Source organism: Diadema setosum, chromosome 20 (genome assembly GCF_964275005.1).
Source record: "Diadema setosum chromosome 20, eeDiaSeto1, whole genome shotgun sequence".
Classification (NCBI taxonomy): Eukaryota; Metazoa; Echinodermata; class Echinoidea; order Diadematoida; family Diadematidae; genus Diadema; species Diadema setosum.
In genome coordinates this window covers 13552520-13570057 of record NC_092704.1, presented here as the reverse complement: position 1 = coordinate 13570057, position 17538 = coordinate 13552520, and the positions used below count along the sequence as shown (strand labels likewise).

Below are 17538 nucleotides of genomic sequence, written 5' to 3'. Positions count from 1 at the left end.
ATTACAGTTATCACGTCAGTACATGATTTCATAGACAACAAAATTATGGAACCTTACGTTATAATGTTTCTTAGTATATGATTCATCGTACGTAGATCGTGTCAAATGATTTGTAGTCTAATTTAAGACTGCTATCAAGTCCGAACTGTTTCATTTATGAAATTATGTACTCTCAAAGTAAAAGCGTAGAGAAAAAAGCTGTAACTGTTGTTTTTTTTTTCTCAATGCATGCGTCAAGGTACATGAGCAACACGTAGTGCTTTCTCGCTGTGGTCAACCTATACAGTGCATGGTTTTAAGGTTATATCAAGAAAGATGCAGACAATGTATGTGTAAGAATTGGTTTTTTTTTTTCGCTCTGAAAGAACCACCACAAGTGATTTTATGACACGTGTGTATTTCTCCATGATTAGCAGGTCATTTTGTGTCCCAGCGCAGAGTTTATTAACTCATGCACATGTCATTTACTGGATAGCATTAACTTTCCTTCTCATCTAAGCTGTTAAATTATCGGATCATAGTCGTGGACATGGTTAAAGCATACAATCACATTATCATGATAAAGATGGTGAATCGTTGAGTTGCTTGATCAATAATTCTCCTGTATTCTCCTTCTCTGGACCAAAATTCTGGAATTCGCTTGATAATATAACAGAAGCTCTAAGTTTTGATACTTTTTCTTTAAAGTTAAAGAATTATTTAAAAACTTCATATGCAAAATAATAGTTCATTCTTTTTTTTCTTTACTGTTATGACCCACCATATCCCTCTCCTTTCCCCTCCCCCCTTGTCCACCTCTGACTGACTACCTTCTTTACTATCTTTCTATCCTCTCATCATTTTTTCCTTACAAGAGAGCCGCCTTGTGTTTTGTTGATATGCGTCCTTATGTGCATGTATGTGTGTATTACTCTGTTTTTTGTTTTTGTTTTACTACCGCTGAGGAAAATTGTATTTTTTTTTTTGCAATTGGATTTATTTGTCTTTTTTATGAGAGGACTGCATTCTACAAGCTCTGCTTTTCAGCAGTCCCCTCCATTTCCAACAATTTTGTTTCTTCCTTTACCACAGTGACGTAACATTTATTTGTTTCTTTGTCGATAATTTTTCTGTATCTTTCTTACAATGTTATTCTGTTCATCGCATTGTGGTACTGATATCCTGACATCTGATATACGAGTGTTTCATTGTATTTCTAATTATTTGTTTTTTTTTTTGGAAATGAAATAAATCAACTTGAACAACTTGAATAATTATACGTGCAAAATGTCTAGTCAAGCAAGACGTTGTCCTATTTATAAACGTCCTGGTTCGTGTTAACACAATCACATCACTGGAATGGACAATAGTTCTTAAGTTAGACTCTAACTACAACTGTTTAAATGTGATAAATACTGTGATAGATTTCCATGAAAACAATATTTTATAATGGAAGCCATTTTTTTCCAGTTTTTGTACCAAGTAGGCATCTAGTGGAAACATGAAAAACGAAAACGTCAAAAGAGGAAGAGAAAAATAAGAAAATGAAGTAAATACCACGTTCGGTATTTCTATAACGTATGTCTACGATTGGAATTTTACGTGTTGCCATCTCCTTATGATAATGGATTCAGCTTTTCCAGAAGACCCGACTGAACTAAAAGACTTCTTCCACTTTGTTATCTTTTTGTATATACGACGGTTCAATTTATCTTTTCGTTGATGTTCTTCTCCAGAGGGACCCACATACCACAAGCTCTGTCTTTTTAGTGGGTCCCTCCATTTTTCGCATTTAAAACAATGGTATACATGTATTTCGCTTTGATCACTTATGTTTCTTTCTTGCAATACAATGTATGATTACTTTACGTCCTCAATTGTTATACTCTTTTTATTACACTATGTTCTACTTACCTTATTTTCTGTTACAAAATGAAGTGAAACATATGTTTTTGTGAAAAATGAAATAAACTTTGAACTTGAACTTGAACTTGAAAAGTTTGGTTACGGTTTGATAGCTGGTATAGATATACATAATAATTATACATAATCACTTCAAACTTCACTTTTATTTCATCTTGATATGAGATATGATATGACATGATATATAAACATTTGGTAACGAATATTGGAAACCTGAAAGAACTTATATATATATATATATATATATATATATATATATGTATGGGCGCTACCATATGTCCCTCCCCCCCCCCCCCGAAAAAATAAATAAATATAACGGGCCTCAACAGCGATAACTTTAGAGGTAGTAATCAATCCAAATGCAATTTTAAGGTATGAAACTTTAATTTATTACCCAAATCTTACAGAAAACCTCTTCCGATTTGCTTTAGTGGTCAAAGAGAAATGAGGGGGTTATTTTTGTAGAGCATGTCAGGAATCCCTTCCCTCCCAGTTTTGTACATTGTATTCACAGTTCCACGACCATCCAGGTGCTGAACTTGGAAGAAACGGACCAATGACATGTTTTACAACGATCCATATTTCTCTGTGACAACTTTAACCAAATTAAATGGGGGTTTTCTGCAAAATGTAGATAAGAAGTTATAGTTTCAGATTGTTAAATAATTTTGAAAGAGATCAACGCGAAAGTCCGATTTTTATTTTTTTTTTTTTTTGGGGGGGGGCGGGGGTGGCATACTGTATCTTATTATCAAATAAACTTGCACATTTCTAGCATGACAGAGCACATGACTCCCCTCTTTCAGAAAGCAGATAGAGTAATATTACTCTCAACAAATGACAGTAAAAAGTCAATTGAATGTGTGCGTTTCATGTAACGTGACAGTGTGAGTTATCATTAATTTTCCTTGTACTGTATTCGTTTTATTACTGTCCTGCAGTGATGACAGGGTACTGTAGTAGTCTTGTCAGCTAGCGAATCTTAAACAATTTATAACTTTTGAACAGATTGTCCGATTTTCCTCAAATTTCGCTGACGTGTTCCACCAATGACCTAGATACACAACCTTCTTGGTCTGGCATTTGTGTGGTGAGCACATTATATTTGATACAATATGCATGCTTGCATGCATTAATAGTAGGAGACGTCATGAATAGTGCACTGAGAACACTGCATAGCTTGAAACAAGAAGGACTTTATTACTTTAGACGGTGTACATTATTCCACATAAGACGATTCTTTATGGTTGTAATACAGACTTCAACGAAGGAGTACTACATTGTACTAGATCAAATTTATCTACCAGAACTTTCAACTGACATCAGTTTGGCTGTATGGCCTAATATTGTTTGTGACACTAAGTATACATTGCTTAACTACGAATCACACAGTGGCGTATCGGGGGGGGGGGGGGGCAAGGGGGGCACGTGCCCCGGGTGCTAGTCCTTGGGGGTGCCAAAAACAGAAAAAAAAAAGAAGAAAAAACCTCGCCCGGACGGGGGGAGGGGGGGGGAGAATGGGGCGGGGGCAGAAAACCAAATCAAACAAGATAAAAACAAAACATGATGATGACGCGGACAAAATGACAATGTTTTTTGTGTTCACAAAAGAATTCCATGTTTTGTAAGCTGAAATCCAACATTTCGGCTCGCTCGCTGCGCTCGCTCGCCAAGATTTATATATAAAAAAAGAAGATAAGAACAAAACGTGATGATGACGCGGACAAAAAGACAATTGTGTTAACACATGCCATCGTTAGAAGGCAAAATGTTACACAGAGCAGCGCCTGCAATTTCTTTCGTTCTGAAGCGATCGCCGATTGCATTAAAATAGGGCGCCAACGGTTTTGAACAAACGGGGGGGGGGGGGGCGTACAAAAACACCAAATCAAACAAGCTAAGAACAAAACGTAATGATGACGCGTAAATATACAAATTCGGCTCACTCGCGCGTACTAATTTAGAGTATTTTTTTTCAAGCAAGTCCACAGTTTGTTGGTTTAAATCGTTATCCATAAGGCCGTCACTATAATCTTGATTAGAATTGTAAGATTTAATAAGCAAAATATTACAAGAATTCCATGTTTTGTAAGCAGAAAATACAAAAATTTCCGGCTCGCTCGCTGCGCTCGCTCGCCAAAACTTATAAAAAAAAGAAGAGATAAGAACAAAACGTGATGATAACGCGTAAATATATAAATTTCGGCTCACTCGCGCGTACTAAATTAGAATATTTTTTTCAAGTCCTTAGTTTGTTGCTATAAATCGTTATCTATAGGCCGTCACTATATCTTGATTAGAATACTATTGTAAGATTTAATAAGCAAAAAAAAAGGACAAGAATTCCATGTTTTGTAAGCTCAAATACAAAATTTTTCGACTCGCTCGCTACGCTCGCTTGCCAAAATTTATCAAAATTCATTACATTTAAATCACCCTAAAAAAGACCCCTTTTAAAGTGCTTGAAAAGGCATATTTGTGGACTTTTTTTAAGTTCCTTCGGGGATGGGGTTGGGGTTGAACACTTTGTCAGAAATTAGGGGAGCAATTTTCGCGCTTGCCCCGGGCGCCGTTTTCCCTAGATACGCCACTGGAATCACATACAGTATTACTTCTGTGAATGCACTACAAGCTATATAGTGGGGCAGATATGTGAAAAAGATGCTCACATCCGGCGGAAAGTATGAAATTTTGCATATAAGGGTATTTAGGGGCGCTGATTTCAAAAATTGCCGGATCCAAGAAATCTGGCCATGGGGTCGGCCGTCATTTTGAATTCCAATATGGCCGCCGCCAGAGATCCCTATCTTTAGTTCTGAAAGACATAAGCCATTGAAATTTAATACATAAAAGCATGGTGGTATGATGACTTCAATAACAGACTTCTTTGATATGTCTGACAAGCTGCACGGCAGCCAATTTGAATTTTCCTACATAGTTGTCATGTTCGAGTGTTGAAAATCTCTATCTCGGGTTTGTAAATTAGGCTACCTGATTGGGCGCGCGTTTGTAACTCATTGAGTGCGCGTTGCTGTATTTACATTGTGACGTCAGTGACAGATGCATTATGCTTCATTTTTGCAACTCTTTTTGGCATCCCCGTGAATGTTAGTGGTGATGTTTGTCTTCGCAGCCATATTGGAATTCAAAAATAGCGGGCATTGCGTTTGTCAGACACATATCAATCCGTTTTTTTAACTAAGTATGTTAAAATACTTGTTTACACCTAATTTCAGCGTCACTCACCACTGAGAACTCGAGATAGGGATTTTGAACATTTCGTCGAGGCGGCCATATTGGAAATCAAAATGGCGGCTATTTGATGTTTGTCAAACACTTCAAATTAATCTGTCATCAAATTCCTTATGTCAAAACGCTCTTGTGTACCAAATTTTGGTGCTACTGGTCATTCAGAACCGAAGATAGGGATCTTTAAATTTGTTTCGTGATGGCGGCCATGTTGGAATTCAAAATGGCGGCCAATCCCGTGGTCAGATCTCTTGGATCCGGCAATTTTTGAAATCAGCGCCCCAAAATACCCCTGTATGCAAAATTTCACACTTTCCGCCGGATGTGAGCATCTCGACCAATTTTTGTTACATATCTGCCCTACTATGACGTTTGAATTGTAAAAGCAATTCAAAATGCAGAAAGCAAATTCGACATATCATCAAAGTATAGAGTTTTGCTGTTAATGGGGGGGGGGGGGGGTTGAGTAGGAATTATTTATGAAGTTGTATTAGATTAAATTAGATTAACCGGAATGACAATCTGCTATGTATACAGTCTGTTGACGTAAATGTGTGACCAATCTCTCTCTCCCTCGATCTCTTATGTCTGTGACATTTTAGTATCCAATAATCCTTCTCATTATTTGTCAAATCTTACCGAAATTTACTCTCCAGTTTGTACAAATTTACTCCTGTCACGATGCCAAATGGAGTGCAGATCACCTTGAAGTGGGAATTTTCCTCTTTTTGGGGGGCATATCTATATAGGTACAGTGTATGATATTATGCAAAAAAAAAAAAAAATGTCCCCATACTCCCCGAGCCCTTCTCATATTGTTGGCACCCCGTTTGGTGTGAATAGACACAACCTGCTTTGATAAATTATTGGAACCAAAATCGAAAGGAGAAATACTGACATCACCATGGCAGAAGTCCTCGTTTCAATTTACCCCTATTTTCAGTCAAAAATGTTTCAGGCAGCTGGTATATGAAAGCTCAATATAGCTACGAGGAAGCTTAAAGAGTGTACGATGTTTACGATGGATGCATTTGCCTGAATGAGAAAGCTGAATTTTAAATTCTTTTCCTTTTGTAAATACTGTACCTATGCCAGGGGCATCTTCTATAGTATTCATGATGGACAATGTAAACGGCACCTACTTTTAGAAGATGGTAAAGTAATGGTACAATGGTAAAGATGTCTATTCAGTCCCACCGATGAACTGTATGCTGATAATGTGTACCAAATAAGTCTGGATCTCAATTTAGAGGCTACCAACCGTTTCCCCCTCTACACCCCCCCCCCCCGACCATATCAAAAGTGACTCGTGTACACAACATTTCCCAGTGATTGCTGTCATTCTTTTATCATCACTTTCTCTTCTGCTTCCTTGAGTAACATTTCCGGTGAGGAAAAAACAACAAGCAAAAACTTCATGTATATTGTGTCCGTAAAGAAATTGAGGAGGCAACGTGATTGTTTTGCCCGGGCGAGGACAAATACTACCAAGATTTGTTTGATTAAAACTAATAGCATGTAGGCCTACATCATGTTTATCAGATATCAAGTTACAAGTCCTGCATTCTACCTTAACAGACATGATGTCTCATACAAAATCAAAACACACGATCATACAAAAACTGGTACGATGTCTTACAGTTTTCACAGTTTCAAAAAAAAAAAAACGTTACAGTACTTAAAGTCATGAAGAGACATCAGACACATTTTTTTTAATGCAATGCCATTTGAAGAATCCTATAGGGAAAAAAATCCCATTGTACGTCAAACAAACAAACAAAAAAGATTATATGTATGATGGTGTTCACTGGCTACGAATAAGGTTGCAAAGAGTTTGTTTACGAGCAGCCGATATTGTTTTACAAAAGGAACTTTGGATGGAAAATTTATATGTGAGAATTCTATGGAAATGTTTCTCAATGGCATGTCTCTATCGCTAGTCCAGTGTATTAAATTGATCCTCACACTTCAGGGTCTGCTTTTCATCTTCATTTGATACATAAATGCAAGTCATTACCTTAATTTTGGCGGGCTTTTTCCCAGCAAATATAGGTGGAGTGCGTATGGTGATGACATGACGGATTCTCTATAGCGGCCATGTGATACCTTCTCTAATCTTGGCACCTTTAAGGAACCCTGGTACACAGTCACAACTGGGTTGTCCGGCAGGTAAAATTCAGCATCTGCTTCGTGATTCGTGGTCACAATAGCGAACCTAAAGTATTTCTTTTGGGCTGTTCCGATTCCTACAAGCAGCTCGTCAATGTCTCGATTATTGGACAAAGCGAAATCGTACTTCACACGCCATACCTCAACATCGCCTGACTTTTGGGACTCAATCTTTGCTGTCATCTTCAAGGAGGAGTCCGTCCATAACCCGTTCTTCATTTGGACGCTACACCACGCATCTTTGCGAGATTCTACAGGGAGGGTTTGAAATAACTTGTCCTGAGTCCCTCCCGTAGAACAAGTGTATCTGTCCTGGCCAAATGGTGCAGCATTAAGGTATAGTCTTGGCTGAGCATCCTCCTTATCCAATGGGAAGACATCTTCCTGTCCTGTCACATCTTCATCGTCGTCTAACTCGAGGGAGAGTGCTCGGAACTCAAATGCCTTTGACAACAATTGCGGGCACTCTCTATCAACAAATTGCACCAGTGGTGAGGTCTTCTTCAGAGTGACTAGCTCGGCAGCCCCAAGGCACAGAAGTCGGATCTTTTTCACCATCTTCCAGTATAACTCCTTGATATCTTCAATGTGTCCATGCCCCAAGAGCCAGGCATCTATCCTCTTGATGACAGTTTCTTCACCAGCCACAACAAGGTCATTCCTCTCAATGATGGCCAGAACCTCGTTCGCTGAGAGTCCTAGCCATGAGGTCTCTGGTATGTATTCGAAGTAGTGAGCCAAGATTTGGAAGCAACGGTCCTTCAGAGTATTGAAACAACCTTCATCAGATTCCCTCAGCCACTTGATGACTCCCACCATACTGTCACCATGCAACGATTCAAACAACCAATCCTGTGCTGTTTTGCTCAATTCCTTCAGAGCTAGTTGGTCAGCCCAACTAATCATCAATCGAATGTTCTCTCCTGAAAACGTAATTTCCCCAGTGTACATGTAGCTCAACATCCGCTCAAAGACCTCAATCTCACCCTCCGTGGCATCGGCTTTCAACTGGAGGATTTGTCCAGGATTTTCCTTCATCATCTTCGCAAGGGTTCTACTTGCTGCACCGAGGACCAGGCGATGAGCAGGATACTGTCTTGATCCGATCTTGACGGAAATGTCTGATAATTCACTATTTTTCAAATATACCTTCAGCTTTTGAGAAAGTGCCCCTTGGCAAGAGTACAATACCTCCTGAGCAATCTTTCAGGAATACCTGTGTATTAGAACGTCATTGATTCATTGGATAATAAAGGTGATCCTGTAGAATCGGAAATACGAAACTACACTGGGGAAAATATTAATCAGACTTCTTGTTCTAGTCATTTCAGAATGTTAAATACCTTCTATGTGCATGCACTCCAAAGTGTTGGGCCACATGTTGACATGCAATAGAGTGAATATGATCGAGACATTTTAAAGGTTGCCAGATAATCTTTCGGTTCGACACTAATACAGTAATGAGCAGTTTCTTCTCAGCCGACATTCTCTAATCGCCACTAACATAATACTTTATTCTCACTAAAATATCTGTGTGTATTTGGCATATTCTCTCTGCGCTCAGAAACTTCAACCAATTTTTGGGTTTTTTCTATAGCTCTTCAAACAAAATTACAAAAGGAAAGTTTACCACATATCATTATAACGTACCATGTAGCCACATCCACACAGCATATAAAGACGAACGTCTACTAACATAAAGTTTTGCTTTGTTTTTTATTTAATATCGCACTTCTCTCTATAATCATCTTTAAAAAAAAGAGAACAAGGCACCGTAAATATTTATTTCTACAGCAGTAGTAATAATTGACATATATCAAAAGACACAAAAACATTTTTGAGATTTCATTAAAGGGAAGATAAACCCCAAGAACAATGTGGATTGAGTGAAAGCAGCAACATTAGTAGAACACATCAGTGAAAGTTTGAAGAAAATTGGACAATCGATGCAAAAGTTATGAATTTTTAAAGTTTTGATGTTGGAACCGCTGGATGAGGAGACTACTAGAGGTTATGACGTATGAGTGGACTACAATATCAAGAAAATATAAAGAAAATACTACAAAAATCCATTTTTCATGAAAATTACAAATTCCATCAACTTGATATTGACATATGTTAAGGGTAGCAATTATTCCCCCTGCTTTCTGAAAGCGGTTGTTCCACTGCTCTTTCATAATTCTAGAAAAGTGAATTTTTGTTGAATATTCTTTATATTTTCTTTGTATTGTTGTCCACTCATACGTCATATCCTCTAGTAGTCTCCTCATCCAGCGGTTCCAACACCAAAACTTTAAAAATTCATAACTTTTGCATCGATTGTCCGATTTTTCTCAAACTTTAGCCTAACTTTCACTGATGTGTTCTACTAATGTTGCTGCTTTCACTCAATCCACATTGCTCTTTGGGTTTACCTTCCCTTTAAGGGGTAGGTAGTATTTATGTACACAATTTAGGAGCTGCTTCAGTATGTGTTTCCATATATTATAAGCAAATTATGCACTGAATAGGCCGTTTACAACTTACGTCCGGTAATTATAACAGAGGGCAATCAGCTAACAAAATATGTCGGTAATTCCTAGTCTGCGAAGTTCACTGTTTTCCTCAAAGTCCTCAATACCTAGCGAGCAATCCACTCAACTTGTAATGTAGTAGCCTACTGTACTTCTGTACCTTAACTCAAATTTAGATGAAATACCGGTAGCTGTTGCTGCTATGCCGACAAGTCTCTCGGACAAGCTTTGATGGTCAGGAACATCTACTGTTCAGCAGGTGGCTGATCCAAATGATTATTTTCTGTGTGATTGCAGCCGTCCTCCTCATTCCTTCGCTAATTTCACCTGCGCCAACATGCCCAGCGAAATGTAAGGAAATATGGCTTAACGGGTAACTAAATGATCGAGTATGATAGCACACTCAACGCTGTGAAACATTTACAGATCATTTGGACTCTGGAATTCCCCACTCCCAACTACTAGTATTATGGAGTTCTAGCTGTGTCTATTTGCAGTATACATACTGCGCAGTCTCCGGATCCCCGGCTATTGTTTACACTAGCTTGCAGTATACAGCGCTGGTACAATACCGTACTGGCGGTATTTCCCTTCGCGTTGGATTCCTGTCAGAAGAGCATGTAAAAGAAAAAAAGCAAGCCACCCCCCCCCCCCCTTTCGAGATCAAGCCCACGTATCACCTTGAACATTGACTCTTCTTGCAACATGTATGAACCGCGGAAGCTTTTGCATTGTATACATTATGTCCTGCGCCAAATTAGTGAAAGAAGATGGAAAATTCAGCCAGCAGTCCAAATAAGTTCTCCCATTGGAACAGATTGCTCTTTTGCATAGAGCTTTGATTATGTTATGATTGTCTGAGATTTTTTGTCAGCTTTATCGTTATTTTAACGAATCAACCCGATAATCAATTAATCGCTTTTCAGTCATTGATATGATCAATCGGCTGATGAGATGAATAAATCAACAAATAAATAAGTTCTTCAAACATTGATCAGCCTTTAAGCCACGGAGGTGGGAGGAGAGAGGAGGTGATATTCCCTCTGTCAATATGCCACTTTTTATAAAACATACATACAATGTGACTGACTGACTGACTGATTGATTGATTAAATGATTGATTGAGTGAATGAATGAATTAATGATTGATTGATTGATTGGATTGGATTGATTATATTGTTTGAATGATCTGAGGATGCATTAATTTCGGACTTTTCTTCTTGACTGAGTGACTGGCATGTGGGTTCGATATGTCTGTATATGATTTGTGATAACTGTGCTTCAAAGATCTTGATGTTGTTAATCAACGTTCTATAACACAATGGAATCATTTAAAAACGTGACAGAAAATTGCCAGAAAATTCCTGAACTATCATAACATAATCAAAACTGTGAGAAAAAAAGCAATTTGTTTGAATGAGAATATTATTTGGACTGCTGGCTTAATTTTCATCTTCTTTCAATTTGGCCAAGTCATTTTTCACACTCTGGACAAAGAGCGTCAGTGTTCAGCCAAGCGTGAACACAAATTTGCTTTATTGATTGCACTTGATAGATGAGACTATCGGGCATGCATAGATATGAAAAAAATCTTTCAAATATTTTGAAATGTAATTTAGACAATCTTTTTTTCAAAAGTGTAACTTTTTATACGCCCTGTATATTGTGTTGTTTCGTATTAAGCAAAGGTTCCAGAAACCACGTAATCAGCAGATTTGAAATATGAAGAATACCATTTCAATTAGATTTACTTATTACCGCATGAAGAGATTGTAGTCCTCTCTGATAGGTCTACCACACCTTAAGAAAAATAGGTTCAAATTTCCACATTTAAGACCTCGTGTGACACAACATAGACATTTGATAGAGCACCTTTACGGATGTAACTATAAATCTTTGTGGTCTGAAAGGTGCACAGTTGAACCTATATCTTCCTTAGAATGTAGTCTGAAAAAGCAATGCAGAATAAAAAGTAACCGAACCATAAGGATGTAATATCGGATTTATAATATATAAAACGGTCACTAAGGCAAATTTATATTACGTTCGAAAACGAGGTATTTAATTAAAGGCGAATTCGCTCTAGAGGGGAATTTTTTGACAATGTTTTTTAATGCTTTATCAGTGATCTATAGGGCCGAAGGACTACTCCACATGTACTGCACATGGTGTTGCTGTAATTGTCATACTTCTGAATCTCTGAAATAAAACAGCCTTTGTTTATGTCTCATATCCGCCATCAAATTCTTGTTTGATTCTCACTGCCAAGCACCAAGGACAAAGCGTCTGTTGAGAATGATAAGGACGTTAAGTTGTCACTAAACCTATAGTGTTTTAGACAACTTAACGCCCTTCTCATTCTCAACAGGCGATTATAAGCCACGATTATGCTGATTTTTCACAGTATTTTCTGCAAGAATATGTCCCACCCTCCTTCCTTCCAAGTTCCATGCCATCTACCAACACAGCTATGCTACATCTCTACATGCACTATACATGTATGTGTATTATGTCAAGCATGTGTGGATTGTGTAGCTGACTGCTTATGTGTATAATGTACCACCACTGTCCTTTCGCTCCTACGGTGTACACATTATTGATGAATGACATATGAACTTGTTACATCCAAGTCCTTCTTCCAGGATGGCTGTACAATTCCAGAGGTCTACATTTAACTGTTAGTTACCCATTATTCTGGGTCTTCTTGCTGTCATCATACGCAGGGGATGTTGAAAGAAATCCAGGTCCCAGGTTACCTAAATAGGCCTACCCTTGTGGTGAATGCCAGAAAGCTTGTACAGATTACAAGGGAGCGAAAGCAAGCATCCTGTATGATGATTGCAATACATGGTTCCATGCAGATTGTATCAACATGTCAGATGAGACCTTTTCCAGTCTTGCAGTTAGATCAGACTTACCATGGGAATGTGCAAAGTGTGGTCTCGCTAACTCTTCAACAAGTCTCTTTGGTTCCTCAAGTGACAGAAGTGATATTAGCTGTCCCGGTAGTCTGAGCAGTCCTGACTTGACATCAAGCCTAGACACTGATTCTATGCCAGGATCTCCTCCTGCACACTCATCACCAACCAAACGTTCCACAGTTAGGAAGTCGGCATCAAATTTTCGTACTCTCACAATTAATTTTCAGAGTATATATGGGAAGCGTGAATTTTTCGGGAGCCTCCTAGAGGCTACAAAACCTGACATCATATTTGGTTGTGAAACATGGCTTAAACCTGACATCCATCTTGGCGAGATCTTCCCACCAGGCTATTCAGTATACAGAAAGGATCGTAAAGATGGCTATGGGGGTGTACTCCTTGGCATCAAATCAAGTCTTAGAAGCCAGCAACCAGAGACTGATTCTGAGTCTGAACTTGTTGCAGCCAAAGTTCTATGTGGCAGGCAACCTGTCATCGTTGGTGTCTTCTACCGCCCACCAAGAAGTAAGCAGCCGTAGGCCTACATGACAACCCTTGCAAATCATATAGAGGATATCTGTAGTACTCATCCAGGCACGCCAGTGTGGATTGCAGGAGATGTCAACCTCCCTGATGTCGACTGGCCTACTGACCAAGTAGTTCGTCACCAGTACCCTAAAGACATAAGTAAGTCCTTTCTCCAGATGCTTGCTCGTATTCGTTTGGAGCAGATCGTTGACTTTCCTACTAGAAATGGTAAGATAGTGGATGTCATCCATACCAACCGTCCATCCCTTCTTAACCGCTGTGAAGGTTTGCCAGGCCTGAGTGACCACGATGTCATTTACGCTGACTGGAACATCAGGGCTGGAAGAAAGAAGCCAGTACTCCACAAGATATTATTGTGGAAGAGAGCCGACTTTGAAGTGATACAGAGTAACACTAAGCTGTGGGTCAACAACTTTGTTTCCTGCCATTCTACAGCTAGCCCAGTAGAAACTCTGGCCACCGAGATTGAGCAGTCCTTAAAGAAGACCCTTACCGAGGATGTTCCTTCTAAGCCCAGCTCATCCAGATTCAACCAGCCCTGGTACAACACACTGACCTAAAGGATTTGTCAGAGGAAAGCAAGATCGTACAAGAAAGCAAAAAAAGACCAACAGAGGTAGGCACTGGAGGAGATATCGCAGACTGAAGAGGGAAGCCCAAACTACTTGCCGCCAGGCCTGCAACCAATACATCAGTGATATTGTCTGTAGTGAGCCGGGCGTTAGTGGCCGGAGACTTGATGCCATCATCAAAGCAAAGCGCTGCGACCAAACTGGTGTGTCCACCTTGAAGGATGGTAACTTGTTGTACAGTGATCCAAATGGGAAGGCTGATATTCTGAATAATCAGTTCGCGTCCGTTTTCACTGTTGACGACACTCCTAACCTACAGTGTACCTGACCTTGGACGTTCCCCTAACCCACCAATGGACCGTATCACCATCAACAACAAGGGGATTATCAAGCTACTCAAAAATCTGAATCCCCACAAGGCGACAGGGCCAGGTGGTATCCCTGCCAGACTTCTTAGAGAAATTGCAGAAGATATTGCACCAGCACTTACACTTCTGTTTCAGGCCTCCCTTGACCAAGGAATTGTACCATCAGCATATGGATGAAGGCGTTGATTGTTCCTGTTTTCAAAAAGGGAAGCAGGTCATCTCCAGCCAACCACCGGCCTATCTTCCTTACTGCCATCCTATCTAAACTGTGTGAGCATGTCATCCATAGCGCCATCAGGAACATCTCACAGTCCACGAAATCCTATGCGATGCTCAGCACGGTTTCCGGAAAAGACGATCATGTGACACTCAGCTGGTCTGGACCATCAATGATCTAGCAAGAGGAATAGAGGACAAAGGACAGACTGAATATTGGCCATATACGTGTACATATTACTGCACAATGTATTATTCACTATATGTAAATAATGATTGGCCCTTGAGGGCCCGTCTCTCAAAGTGCCATGACTGCATGCGGAAGAAGAAGAATTGTACAATACAAAACCATGATACGCCTATGTAGAAACTGACAGGTAGGCCTACTATTATGACCAGATGCGAGTTTACCTCGTAGGCTTCTATGCCTATGAACAAGTTAGAAGCAAAAGAATTGAAACGTATACATTTCATTCCACATTAAAGGGGATTGCTATTATCAAACTGATCAGTAGGAATGCTGGGGTGATTGTTCCAATCCTTGTGAGATTCATTTAAGAGTACATTATATATCTATTGTTGTGTGAAAATTATTTGCTTCAGAATGGTCTCATATTCAAGTAATGTGCAGTTCAATGTTTCCTGGGTAGCATGCCTGTACAGCGACGGGGCGATCTTTACGGCCCTAACTTCCCTCAGAGTGAGAGGATTTCAATTTGTCAAAGGGGCACGATTGCCTCGAAAACGCAATATTGGGGAACCTTGTTTAAAATCCTTTCTAGGTATCGGAGCTAAGTAAGTGCTTCGAGTAAGTACATTGGTGACTGTCATTTAACGTTTCTTCATGACATGTCCTGGGTGCCACCTTGAGTACGAGGGGACCAATTGCTTTGGGCCTAATTTTTACATTGTCATCTATTCGTGAGAATTGTCAAATTTTCTCCAAATTTTTCAGGAACTATGACGAGGATAATTGAACAGATATTTACACAAAAGGGCACTTTGGCCCACTGAGGGACCCTAGGGGTCCATGACAAATCTGGAGAATCACCAGTGATGGAGCTCAGTCATGTCAGTTAGAGCTTTGAGTAGGTACATTCGTGACTGCAGTTTAAAGTGTTTTCTTGGCGGATCTGGCGGTGCCCCCTCTGGGCCCTTGTGAGGATGTGGGACCAATTATATATATATATATATATATATTATATTATATATATATATATATATATATATATATACATATTGTATAATTGTAATCTTTTAGTGCTCTCAGTAAATAATATGTACATTAGTAAGAGCGCTTTCAAGTTTGTTTATGGCGTATTCAGACCCCCTTGGAGCCGCAGCCATATTCGCAGTGCAGGGCAATGTTTGCACATTTTTATCTTATTTTTGAAACTCATGGCCAACTTTTGTACAAACTTTATAGGTATGAGGCCTATTGGCAGCGTTATAGAACATACAAATAGACACCATGCCCCCCCCCCCAATCATGTTTGTTATTTTCTTCTTTGGTAATAGCCTGCAAGAATGCGAGAAGTAAACTTGCGTTGGAGATTAAAATGTATAGGCTATTGATTAGTCGTGTTCGATAAGCAGCCCATCAAAGAAGAAGATAATTTATTTTGATAATTTTACTCAATTTTGTCGTTTAGGCCTATTTGTTTAATCTCTTCGAAAGGTAGTGAACACGTATATCGGCTAAAAATCAAAGACACATTATCCAAGTACTACACTAGGAAAATTCACCCACCTGTAGGCCTACTTTGTTATTGTACTTTTATAGGCTGCTCGCAAGAATCTGCAGGAAGGTACTCGAAGGGGAAATCTTGGTGGAGACACTCTTTTTGGAGCATTATGCAAACAGGAACAGTATAGTGATCTGATTCTCAGCGTAGGGGATCACACTTTCTTCGCACATCGTCTAGTTCTCTGCACCTGGAGTGATGTCTTTAAAACGATGTCTGATCCCGCCTGCCAACCCCACAATGAGCTTTGTGACGAACGTAGCGACAATGCTTCTGGGCACGTCATCCGACAGGCACTTGTAGAGGAAGAACCAGACGCACTAGTTTTCGGGGATTTTCTGAAGTTCCTCTACACAGCCACCGTGGCCATTACCAGCGACAACGTCTTTTCACTAGTCCGACTGGCAGATAAATATATTATGCCTGAACTTCACAAGCTTTGTCATGAATTCATTAATAATATTTCAAGTGACGTGGTGGCGATACTTTCACTTTTGCCGAAGGCCCAAGCATTCAACGTGTCAAACGTCATCAAGTTCTGTCAACCAATGCCTTCTGACAAATTTCAACTTGCTTTCAGGTCAGCAGGTGCTTGACATTAACCCAGAGACCATGCTAGTCGTAATGGACAGCGGACCCTACTTGGTCGTAGAGAGTGAGTACGTCCTGTTTGAGAAGATCGAGCCTTGGCTCACCGACAGAGAGAAGACGACGTCTTTGTCAAGATCATTAAGTGTATCCGCTTTCCGTTCATGAATGCGCTGCAGTTGCTGAAGGTGACGGCTACTGCTGTATTCTCGAGGGCATGAGAAAAGCTTCCAGATCTACCTTTCGAAGCGTGGCAGCTGCAGGCACTCTTCCGCGAATGCTCTCACGGAGACATACCTGATGAGTTTCCTGGTCCAAGGCTGTATCTCCGTCAACCAAACAGCGATAGCTCCGAAGACAAGATTAGGGGATCCCACAGGACCAACGAGACGAATGTTATCGTCAAATCTTGCTCAGAGAAGTTCTTTGATGTTTCACCCTGGATTAAGACGGTAGCCGGAGGGAAACAAATCTTTAGCCAAATGCAAGGACATGACCAAATTATGCTTCATGCGCTTCTGACAAAAGATCAGAATCAAGATCAAATCAAAATAAACGTAAGATATGTAGAGTGGTCGTTTCCTACACAGACATGTTATACTGCCATGGGAATTGGCCTGCCTAACCAGAAACCCAAATACTTTAAGGCCAGTGCCTTCAAAGGTTGGTCTGGATCTAGGCATTCTAAAATATTCTCAAAGTCAACACAAAATCAAGTCGAACGATCGAACAAGATGCAGTGCTAG

At 39.7% G+C, this 17538-nt stretch overlaps 1 protein-coding gene and 1 pseudogene across 1 annotated transcript; one reads left to right on the top strand and one right to left on the bottom strand.

Moving 5' to 3' along the window:
• Positions 1 to 7087: 7087 nt before the first annotated feature.
• Positions 7088 to 13080, bottom strand: LOC140243434 (kelch-like protein 4; annotated as a pseudogene).
• Positions 13081 to 16416: 3336 nt separating this feature from the next.
• LOC140243433 (BTB/POZ domain-containing protein 17-like) lies at positions 16417 to 17538 on the top strand. The gene is given in 3 exon segments (XM_072323112.1): positions 16417 to 16746; positions 16748 to 16901; positions 16904 to 17538. Coding segments are annotated over 3 exon segments (1119 nt in total).